General features: G+C 50.0%; 1 protein-coding gene across 7 annotated transcripts in view; it reads right to left on the bottom strand.

The window, feature by feature from the left end:
- The window catches only part of roq (RING finger and CCCH-type zinc finger domain-containing protein roquin), a 150,859-nt gene that overhangs the window by 63,390 nt on the left and 75,327 nt on the right, over positions 1 to 12,142 (bottom strand). For all 7 annotated transcript variants that reach the window (XM_055063858.2, XM_055063860.2, XM_055063862.2 and 4 more), the window contains one exon: positions 794 to 1,004. In XM_055063858.2, coding sequence (XP_054919833.1) covers positions 794 to 1,004 — 211 coding nt within the window. The remainder of the gene's footprint in view (positions 1 to 793; positions 1,005 to 12,142) is intronic.

Genomic DNA, 12,142 nt, shown 5'->3' with positions numbered 1-12,142 from the left:
AGCAACGCAACAGCAGCTTTGCGCAAGCAAGTGCTGTACTGAGTACTGTACCTGTAGTGAGTGCACACAAACACTGGTGGTTTCCCCATTGAGCTCAGCTCATGCCCCATACAACAGCGTTCATCGAGGTGCGGCATTGGAAACCTTAATGCACATGCACTGCAGCACGCTCTTCCTTCACTCCAGAGGTATGCACATTCTGCTGCACTTGCACAATAGGGTTCGGTCAATGTTTTCCGGTATGATCAGCAGTGGGGTGTTCTCGAAATCTTGTAAGAGCCTAAACCTTATTTGAGGAATTTGGAGCTCAAAAGTGCTGTTCACAGTCACTGAGCTAAGGGATTTAAAAGGTCACTCAAGTTGTTTATTTTAATGTGAAGTATTTCTTTGCGTGCCTACCCAGGGTTTGGAATGTCGTCCCTGTCATTTGCTCTATTGCCGAGTAAACATTGGCATGGTTGGGGCGGTCGGTTTCACGCCTCAATGATGAGGCGCAAGCTGCTGCTCACTGATAATATATTATGCAAATCCCATGCACTCCGGGAATCGATTTAGGGAAGGCTTTGGTGAGTCAGCAAGATGAAAAGGTCCATCATGATACGACAGGAGCAGCGAATTTCGGCAATGAATGCATTGTGCACCCATATTCAGCCACAGTGGCATACCTCACAGAAACGCGACACGGCATCTAAACCTGTGGGCACCAGAAAGAATGATTCACTAATCACGGTCTCCCAATACAGCAGCCAGTTTTTTGCTGCCGAGGCCCCTCTGTAGCAGCAACGTGTCTCACCCGGCTTGGTGGAGAGGGGTTGCACCAGGGCTCATCCGGGTGAAAGGCCGGACTTTCAGGATTGAGGCCGACCGAGATGGGTGGAGCCACAGGATCCACACGTCGACAGGGAGGAGGTGCCAAAATAGGCGGTGGCGACTCGCACAGACTGACCGGCACCGGTGGGCAGGACGCCAGACGGTGATCGGGGCTGCAGCCTGGTTCACGTGACCTGGGTCAACATGTCATGAAATTCATGAATTCATGAAACAAATTCATGAAACGGCGGAACAGTACACGCATCAGGTTGTACTCATGAAATTATTATTAATTACAATCCCTTCAGCATATTTGGCTGATATTTCAAACAAACATGAATGTACTATACGCAATCCTGCTTTAAAGAAACTGAAGAAAGAACTATATATATATATATATATATATATATATATATATATATATATATATATATATATATATATTGTAATGAAGCAGACGCACCCCTGTGTATGTGCCAACTAAAGAGGAAGACGAAGGACTGTGCCGTGATCGTGAGCGAGCTCCGTGCTACAGACAGCCCTTGCAGTGCTTTATATACCTAGCGTTCCACAACGTTGTGAACGAGAATACACCTCGTTGCATTTGGTGGAGGTTGCTGAGATCCTGCGCTTCATCCTGGAGCTCCGCACTCGAACCCTGCCAACAAGATCGCCCTGCACTATGCCTGATCCCGCCACCTCGTTGCCTGCACCACTGGCTGCCACTGTCACCTGCACCGGCGTCCCTCGTCAACGCGACCCACCCATTTTCAGTGGGACCGCCGAACATAACGTGGAAGACTGGCTGTCATCGTATCAACGTGTAAGTGCTCATAACAAATGGGATGACCAGTCTAAGCTGACCCGCGTGCCTTTACACCTCGCCGACATAGCCAAACTTTGGTTCTTCAACCATGAATCTGACTTTACAAGCTGGTCCGTGTTTAAGACTCTTTTTGCCGAAGTGTTTGATCGCCCAGCTGTGCATAAGCTACGCGCTGAACAGCGTCTACGCCAGCGCACACAGCAGCCTGGAGAGACATTCCCCAGCTACATCGAGGATGTTCTAGATTTGTGCAAAGGGGTAAATCCCAGCATGTCAGAGGATGACAAGATCAAACATATCCTCAAGGGCATAGAGGACAGCGCATTCCAGATGTTGCTGGCCAAAAGCCCAACTACCGTATTTGTCATTAACCTCTGCCAGAGCTTTGGCGAGCTGCGGCGCCAATGTTCCATCACCCGCCAGAACATTCAGCACGCCGATTCCATCTCGAGCATCGCGGTTTCTACCGACATGACCAACTTGACCCTCTCACAGCATATCAAACATTTTATTCGTGAAGAGGTGACCAGGCAGCTCTCGTTGCTGCCTCACAGCGATGCACCTATAGCAGCTTTGCCTCCAACGCTGCAGCAAGCCATCCAGACTCTGATATCTGAAGCGCTTCCTGTAGCTCCTACAACCCCCCCCCCCCCCACCCAATCCTGAGTGTGCCGCTGCCCCATACAGACTTTGCTACTCACCCTACGTCGCTGCCACTCAGTTACGCAGCCGTGGTTGCACAGCCACCTGCGCCGACAGCTTCCTTTCCATCGCCCATGCATCCGGCTTCATTTCCAATTGCCCGACCGTCACCACAGTTCTTTCGTCTCAACGAGACGTGGCGCACTCAAGACAACCGGCCTATCTGCTTTGCCTGCGGCATTGCTGGCCATGTGGCCCGCTTCTGTCACCGCCGCGCCCCAACTACACATACCACCTTTGACACACCCAGATACGCACCACAATGCGCCGCCCCGCCTCCATTTTCACCGCGACTTCCTGACACTGATCGCCGGTCGGAAACTCTGCGTTTCCCTTCCCGTCGTCAGCATTTGATTTCGCCCCTGCGTCGCCGAGCTCCCACTGAAGAGGGAAACTGACTGGTGCAGTTCCTGAGGCAAGAGCTGCAAATACATAGACGTTCTCAAGACCTCAATCTTGACCGCAAAATGTTATTACAGTTTTTCTAGAGGGAGTACCCGCAGTGGCACTAGTCGATACCGGAGCAGCCATTTCCGTCATTCAAGAGAACTACAGCTTCCTCTCGCCTGGTGCTCGCCACTGCCAGCGCGCAGCGAATTCCCTCTTCAGCTGTATGCATGGCCCATATCGCCATCAACGACGTTCTGTACATAATCGAGTGCTTCGTGCTACCATCGTGCTCTCACGACCTTATCCCTGGTTGGGATTTCCTGTCACGTCATCATGCTGTCATTGACTGTTCGCATGCAGAAGTGTCACTTTTACCACTATGTGAATCGCTGCTTACCAGCTCTCCTCACTTTGCCGACAAACTCATTGTAGATGCCGACACAACCATTCCCAGAGTCGACGATGGCTGTTGTCCTGTCGTCTGATGCCACATCTGACGCCACTGTAGTGTTCATGCTGTCCGATGTGTTTGCTCAGTGTAAGGGCATTGTTCTTCCATTTGCCGTACTCACTATAACATCTGGGTCAACTGCGATGCTGGTCACCAACTACTACTACCAGTACCCGATCAGCCTACTGCTTGGAGAGACCGTAGGGTACTTCCAGGCAGTCGACTACGTTGACGATCTCAATGTTCCTACAGACTCCCTCCGTTACGTTGACGCCATCACTTCGGTTTCGGACTCATCACCTTCAGTGGGTTTTGAAACACCATCGATCCTGCTCTTTCCCCATTTCATCGCCACCAACTTCTTGCTCTCCTTAACAAGTTTCTCTCTTCCTTCGACTGTCATCAGACGTCACTGGGCCGTGCCACCAGTGTTTCTCACACCATTGACATCAGTTCCCACTCCCCCTTGCGACAGCGCCTGTATCGTGTCTCCGCCAAAGAGCGCAAAATCATCACGGAGCAAGTGGACAACATGCTCAAACGTAGTCATCCGTCCGTCTCAAAGTCTTTGGTCTTCACCTGTCATATTGGTAAGAAAAAAAGATGGCTCCATTAGCTTTTGTGTCGACTACAGACGCCTAAACAAGATAACGAGAAAAGACCTTTATCCACGGCCTCATATCGATGACGCTCTCGACTGTTTACAAGGCGCAGAATATTTCACTTCCTTGGATCTGCGCTCTGGGTACTGGCAAGTTCCAGTGGCCGAACCTGACCTTCCAAAAACCGCATTCGTTACACCCGATGGCCTCTACGAGTTTAACGTCATGCCCTTCAGGTTGTGCAACGCGCCTGCTACTTTTGAGCGTATGATCGACACTATCCTTCGCGGCCACAAATGGAAGACCTGTTTATGTTACCTCGACAACATCGTCGTCTTCACAACCTATTTTCTGACACACCTCACTCTCACCTGCATGACATTCTGACCTGTCTCGCATTTGCCAGCCTACAGCTTAACCTCAAGAAATTCCGTTTTGCTGCAAGCAAGCTAACCATCTTGGGTCACGTTATCTCAAAAGACAGCGTCCTCCCGGACCCAGACAAGCTCCGCGCCGTTGCAGACCTCATAACGCCCACGTCTACCAAAACCCTCAGAAGTCTTATTAGCTTATGTTCCTATTTTCATCGCTTTGTACGCAATTTCGCATCCATCATGACGCCCTCAAGAAGTTTACTTTCCGCCAGTAACAGCATACAGTCGAACCCGGCTATATCGAACTCGCAAGAAAACGCCTATCAGTTCGATATAGAGCATAATTCGATATAAGCCTGCTAAATAATTGGATGTCATAAAAGCACACACTATTTATAAAATCACTTTATTGGGGAAACTAGCTTAGTTTCGCACAAAGTAGTCCTGCATTTTCTTCTGCTTGGGTAATTTCGGTGCCTGCGACGCACGCACTTTTCCACATTGTCAGCGTCGGAGCAACTGAGGCTGCAACCTTCCACATTCGCGCAGAAGCACCGACTAGTGCGACCGCACCAATCACTTCGGAGAATGTGGGCCAAGGATCGTCGTTGCTTTCCTCATTGTGCCCACTTTCACTTGTGCTCGGTACGATGTCGGCAATGTAGTCTTCGTTTTCGGGCTCTCCTGTGGCCGCGACACCATCATTTGTGCTCACAAACTTGTCCGCTGTTGATTCGTCAACAGCTTCCGGAAATTCTGACAGCTCGCTCCGAACTTCGGCAACATCGGCAATGGCTTCGTCGCATTTATCAGAATTTAGTCATCACCGAGCATGCGAAAGTCGGCATGGCTGAAGCAATTTCGGATGAACCACTCGCACACGGCCCTGCGTACGCGTCGGGCGCCACGGGCACCGGGTCGAGAGTTCGGCCGCTTTAGCCGTAATTTCCCCCTTCAAGATTGTGCTGAGAGTGCTCCTAGGAATCTTGTACGCTGCAGAAACATCCGACTTCTCACTGCGTTCGATCCTATTTATGATTTCGAGCTTCACGACGAAAGGCAAATTCTGCCACTTCATCACGGCAATACTGCGGGAGAAGGCTTACAAGGCGCACACACAATGAACCAGAAAAGCAGCGAGACAACTCGGACTTCCACCATCTTGCAGGACGAGGGCACAAGAGCCTCTGATTGGCTGTCTGAACAAGCGCTGCGGGCGGGCCAGGATCATTTTTTGCAGGGGGGTGTCGACGGCTCGTCCGAGGCAGGGCGGTCACGGTAGGGAGAGCGGTTGGATGGAGCCGTGCCACCGGGTTTTCCCGCCACTGTGAGGGAAAGCCAACTTCCGGGGGCACTTTCTGCCGCTTGACGTTTGATATATCGGGAGTCGCTGCTTTTTTTGTTCGATGTAAGCGTAATTTTTGCTATATATACTCATTGTAACTATACCGTGTCCAGAAATTGTTCGATATATAGAATAATTCGATGTAAACGGGTTCGACTGTAGCAGCGTGGTCACCTGAATGTGATGCAGCATTTCAGCAGTTGCACCACTTGTTGACCTCACCACCGATTTTTCACCACTATGACCCTGATGCCCCCATGGAAGTTCATACTGATGCCAGCGGAGTTGGCCTTGGTGCGGTCTTAGCGCAACGGAAAGCTGGCTATGATGAATATGTCGTTGCTTATACGAGTCGCACTCTAAAGAAAGCAGAATTAAATTACTTCGTCACAGAAAAGGAGTGCCTAGCGATTATCTGGGCACTAAGCAAGTTTCGCCCATACCTTTACGGCCGTTCTTTCAGTGTAGTTACTGACCACCATGCACTTTGTTGGCTTTCTTCCTTGAAAAACCCGTGGGGACACTTGGGTCGTTGGGCGCTTCGCGTCATGTACTGCTCCGGTCGCAAGCACTCAGACACTGATGCGCTCTCTCGCTCCCCACTGACGCCTGACTTGGCGTCTTTGTCCGCTTCCTCATCCACCTTGTCACCGTTGACCATCATTGACATGCTCCCCGAGCAGCGCAAGAAACCAACACTTGTAATGTTACTTGACTACCTCGCCGCTCCGTCTGATGTCCCTTCGACACGAGCACTGCGTCACCAAGCAACCCACTTTTACGTGCGGGACAACATTCTATATCGTTGCAACTACATGCCTGATGGTCGGAAATGGCTCCTTGCTATACCTCGTCATATGCGCTCTGACATCTGCGCGTCTTTTCACATTGATCCCCTAAGCGCTAATTCCAGCGTCCTCAAAACTTGCACAAGGTTGCGTCAGCGCTATTATTGGCGAGGCATGTACAACTTTGTGCAAAAGTACATTCAGTCTTGTACTACATGCCAACAAGGCAAAACGCCTACCCAGCGTTTCACAGGACCGTTGCAGCCGCTAACCATGCCAGTCTCATTCGTTCGACCACGTCGGCATCGACCTCTACGGCCCGCTTCCATGCAGCGGGTGTGGAAATCGGTGGATTATTGTCAGCATAGATCATCTTACTCGCTACGCTGAGATTGCAGCCAGCAGCAACCGCCCATGACGTTGGTTTTTTTCATCCTTCGCAATTTTGTTCTTCGCCACGGTGCTCCCCGAGAACTACTGAGTGATAGGGGCAGTGTCTTCCTGTCGGCGGGCATCCAAGCCCTCCTCGCTGAGTGCAGGATAATTCACTGCAAATCGACCGCATACCATCCCCAAATCAACGGTCTGACCGAGCGGTTCAATCGCACACTTAGCAACATGTTGCGGATGTATACTTCATCCGACCACTCCAACAGCGACACCGTACTCCCCTTTGTTACGTTCGCATACAACACCGCGACGCAAGCAACCACCGGCTTTTCCCCCTTTTTCCTTGTGTATGGCCGTGAGCCTTCATGCCCTTTGAACACCATACTGCCGTACCAACCTGACACTACAGAGTATACTCCGCTTTCCGAAGTCACCAAAGATGCTGAAGAATGCCATCAGCTGGCATGTGCCCTGATTAGTGAGACTTACGATCAGAAGACAAGACAAGACTTTGGATACCAGATCACATTCCTGGCTTTTCTTCCAAACTCCTGGCGCGTTATCACGGTCCATACCGTATCATCGAGGCCACTTCATCGGTCAACTACATTGTTGAGCCGCTCACAGTGACACCAGACCTGCGTCGTCGTGGGCGAGAGACAGTAATTGTCAACTGCCTGAAACCGTATTACGACCCACTCACCTTCTCCGCGCCCCGAGTTGCCAAGATGGCTATGCTTTGCTCCCGGGGCATTGTAGTGAAGCAGACGCACCCCTGTGTATGTGCCAACTAAAGAGGAAGACGAAGGACCGTGCCGTGATCGTGAGCGAGCTCCGTCCTACGGACAGCCCTTGCAGTGCCTTTATATACCTAGCGTTCCACAATGTTGCGAATGACAATAAGCCTCATTGCAATATATATATATATATATATATATATATATATATATATATATATACACACACACACGTCAAAAACTCCTCCCAAAAAATCCAAATTAATCAATGAACCAAAGACATGATCGGGGATCGTTTGGAGCACGCGTTCAGTTGCGCCATGCGCAATTGGCCCACGCCACACCGACTTCATCAGCCGTGCGAAGTCGACGCAGTCTTCTAGGTCAATTGCGCGCAGCGCAACCGAACGCATGCTCTTAACAAGGATCCCCAATCGTGGCACACTTGAAGCTTCACACAAAGTATTTATTTATTTGGCTGAGAGTACTGCAGCAGTGTAGCTTGCTCTTTATTAGCAGCCGCATGTTTAAACACGGAGTCCTCACCATAGTCTAAATGATCCACAAGCGATAGGCCGGTGCCCTCTATTGTGCCACAGTAGTGGCGTAGAAGGGCCAAAGCAGCTATAGCTTCGGTTGAAGTCGGGAGAGGGGCAACATCAGCGCTTGCGCGATCAACCTCAGCAGCGTCTTCATTTGGCCGCTACTTCTGCAGCGATCTACTTCTGCAGCATTTTGAAACACTGTCAACAGCAAAGTATTAAGTGGTGCCTGCCAAGGCGTCTATGAGTGAGCCCACCGGGCGCGTGCTGTTGCGCGTCTTTGCAGATGCAAACCGTTTGTGCGCAGGCGTGAGTAAGACCGGGCACAAGAGAAAATCTGGGGGCTTTTGCTCCTTGAATATACAACTCTGCCTAGGCATGCTGGCATTGCGGAGTGGGGTCGAGTTTGTTTATGCTCAGACACTGGCTGCCGTCGCGGCAAAATAGGTGAAGCAGCGGACACTGACGGCCCATTTGGCAGCCGTTGTGTCAGACAGACTGTCTCGCACCTGCGGCGCCCGTGCTAGGTCAGTTGTGGCGGATCATAGCTTTCTCACGCCTTACGGCGATGTACCTTGTAAATAACATCACAGATGTTTCTGTGGGAACTGTAGCGACTGTAGTAGAGCCCGGGCTGCATATATTGGAAATCTAGAAGGCAGAGCACCTTAGCAACCGTCATTGAATGCAAGTGGCTAAAAGGCCACCAGTGACCAGAATTCGATATATGAGGATGAGTGACTCAGCGCCAGCACCACAGGCATGAGAGAAAATCTGTCCGACGCACCTTCAGAGGCAAAGTTCTGACTGGTGTTGCAGAAGTCGCAGGGCGTGGTAGTGCTGAACATAGTGTCACAAGTAATTATATTTGGACGTAATTATATGGAAGTAATTATATTTATTCAATCATGTTTTTTACTCACTGTAACAATGTGTCATTATTTCGCATGATTGGTGGCGCCTTCAGGACACCAAAGTGGCAACGGGGACACCAAAGCTAGAACCCGGACTGGTCCGTGGGTTGGGGCTTGACGAGGCCTGCACGTGCCAGGGGTGTATAAGATCGACTGTCCACCATCGCAGACAGCCAATTTTTTATGCGAACACCCCCTCGCACGCTTCAGCCTTCATGGCCAAAACCCACGGGCTGCCCTGCTTCCAGCTTTGACCCCCCCGCTATCCCTTGGCTGCCCTGGAGATCCTGCGCCGCCTGCTTTATTATAACCTCAGGTGCTCTCCTGAGGCCTCCATTTGCTGGTTACATGTGCCCTCCTGGAGCAGTGCTTATAAAATATTCAACCTATTGTCGCGACGAAAAAAGCGAGCCACGACCAGTGAGAACCTTGCCCCTCCAGACACAGCGATCACTAAATGAGGCGTCCGTGCCCGCTGCCTCACCGCGCGGGCAGCCAGCGGTAGAGCGTAAACAAACTTGACAACATTCCACAATGCCAGCACACGCTAAGAAACCTCCTCCGTAGTACCTAGGCATGGTCATATATTCAAGGAGCGAAAGCCCCCAGATTTTATGTCTCACGCCCGCCCTTACTTGCACCTGCGCACAAACGGCTGGCAATCCCTCAAATGAAAGTCTTGTGCTATAGAGTGCAGCAGTCGGGATTGCCCATCGCGCCACCGCTATGTTCGAGGGTGTTGCGGAAAAGCTGACCGCCTGTCAACAGAGCGCACGTGGTCTGGGGGTGGCGGATATATCCATTTTACGTCTTCAAAAATGCATGCACGCTGAAACCCAGCTGCTTTGCAGCAAAATTTTGTGCGAAGTTAGTTTTAGAATAGGGGCCCCAAAGAAACAGCGTCGAGGCCACTGCGCATGCGCGAGACGCAAACTGCGTTTGGGTTTTGCATTGGGAACAATATTTCACCGATTAAGCGGGAGCCCAAATAGTGGCCCCAAAAGCTTTGCGTGAGCAAACATGGCAGCACCCATCAAAGCGACGGCTCTAATCTAGCACCAAACTGGGTTCGATTCATGGTAACCAGTAAAGTTCGCAAGCTGGGAGAAGAGACTGCGGTTATCGCTTTCTATCAACTAGCGTGTGTTATGAAGATTGATTCATTAGACGCCGCTGATTCCGAATTCGATTGTGGATTTTATGGCTCATAAAATTCTCACTGCTAACACGGCTAAGCTTGGCTGGTGAAGGCACGTAAAGTTGGTTTGTTCAAAACTAAGCGCAACTAATTGTTTGCTGCTTACAGAATAACCTCTAAATTGTAATTAAATGCGAATACATGAAAGTCAAAATTACTATTCCTATAATAAAATGGTATATCTTATTTAATTATTTTGATAGCTTTTCTCTGACGCCGTAGTGGCGCTGTCAGCGCAAGACTCCATCCGCATACGCAAAGCCCTATTCTAAAACTCTTCACTCCTGTGTGCCCCAACGCTAACACCCGCAAAGCTCTTTGGGGCCCCGAACTATTGGGGCCCCTATTCTAAAGCTCTCCAATAGTTAAGAGCTTGGAGCATGTGCTTCGCGCTGTTCTGTTTCCTAAGGTGTCAGGAATCATATTTACTCAAATAATAGCGCGCTTAAGCCTGTGGAGAAGAAGAAATGAAAGATAGAACATATACACAGCGCGTGTATACATTGATTCAGGGTAGGTTGAACGAAACACAAAACGAAGAAAATAACACTAAGTGCACATAATCACCCAGTTGTGATATCACAATTTAATGCACGGCCCAAAAATCGTTCCTAAGCAGAGCGCAGCGCTAGCTGAGCAGTGCTCGAAACTCGACCACATTACTCGCACCTGCTTGTCACAAAAAGCACACGTTAATATAGTTCATGTGAGACATTCTATTCTGGTTCATCACAAGCAGATGATGATTCCACGCACTTTGATGCAGAAAGATGTTGGTGATTAAAAGTGTGGCACGGCGCCTCGTATACTGCTACACAACAAATGCACTACAATTTTAATAGTTTTCTCGACAGGGGCTCTTTCTCAAGAAACTTGACAGCATTCGTGTTGGTTTTTGTTTGCGCATAGTTTGCAAAAAGTGGCTTAATGAGCTTTCTTGCGATGAGTTCCAACAGGCCCTTGCGGTGGTCTGAATCGGTGTTGCCACAGGTCAAGACGGGCAGGCTCATGAGCTCTTGCACTGTCCTCTGCATGCATACTTCATGAGGCTTCTGGACTGACCGTCGCCGAGAGAGTATGCAGTCCACAAACCTGCAAAGACCTATAAGAACTTTGACAAGCTCCTGCGTCGGGTAGAAAAGGCCGCTGCGATCCTGGTGAGTGATGAGGCCATGAGCGGGAGCACTGCTCTTTGGTGCCTGAAGCATTGCAACACAGTCAGCACAGGGAATGCGCTCGCTTACAGCTCAAACAATGAAACCTCCCATCATGGCCACGCTGGCAACGACGGGCTTCGAGACAAGTGGTCTGTCTGACAAACAGTACTCTTAGACTCATTGCTGCTATGTTCAAATGCGCTCGGCAGTGCCTCCGGTCATGTGGCGCTCATGCTGAATTGGAAGAAGCTGCTTTGATGTGAAACTTGCCGAACTCTGCACATTGCTGCCACTGGAACCGGCTATGATGCCTGTTTTCAACATTTTTTCGAGACCGCATATTATGCTCCTGACGTCTAGGGCATCATCACATCCAGCACTAAGCTGCAAGAATCGAAACATTGCCTCGATAGGTTCACTCAACATCTTGCGGGTAAGAACAAAGCTAAATTGCTTCTCAGTCAGCAGATGGCAGATGCAAGCAACATTTGATTGCGTTGTGAATATCAGAGCTCAACACGTTTCTTTGCTGAAGAAGTTTTCAGTCTTGCTGGCATCCCTCAGATTTTCTATGTACGTGACGAAAGCGTGTTCCAGCCATTCGAGCCTCGGGTCATCCACAGCACTGAACAGATGGCAATCATCGTTGTTACAATGAATGCACTGCTGGCGATTGCTTATGTCCATTAGAGTAAACCATTTCTGCATCGCTTCCAGAAAGTGGGTTGTAAGGCCCTGCCGATGCAAACTGTCCGCAGTGTGCCCTGCTTGGTCTTTCAAATATTTGAGGGCGCCCATTACTGCGGCCGACAGCAACTGCGCGGCTAGTTTCACGCTCATCTTTTAAATATTGGACGGGTAGAGGTGCTTTCGCGTGAGGAACCTGATTGGCTTTACTGTTAAGTTCTGCATTTTG

Source organism: Dermacentor andersoni, chromosome 1, assembly GCF_023375885.2.
Source record: "Dermacentor andersoni chromosome 1, qqDerAnde1_hic_scaffold, whole genome shotgun sequence".
Lineage (NCBI taxonomy): Eukaryota > Metazoa > Arthropoda > Arachnida > Ixodida > Ixodidae > Dermacentor > Dermacentor andersoni.
The sequence above is the reverse complement of the archived record's forward strand: the minus strand, read 5'-3'. Positions and strand labels throughout refer to the sequence as shown.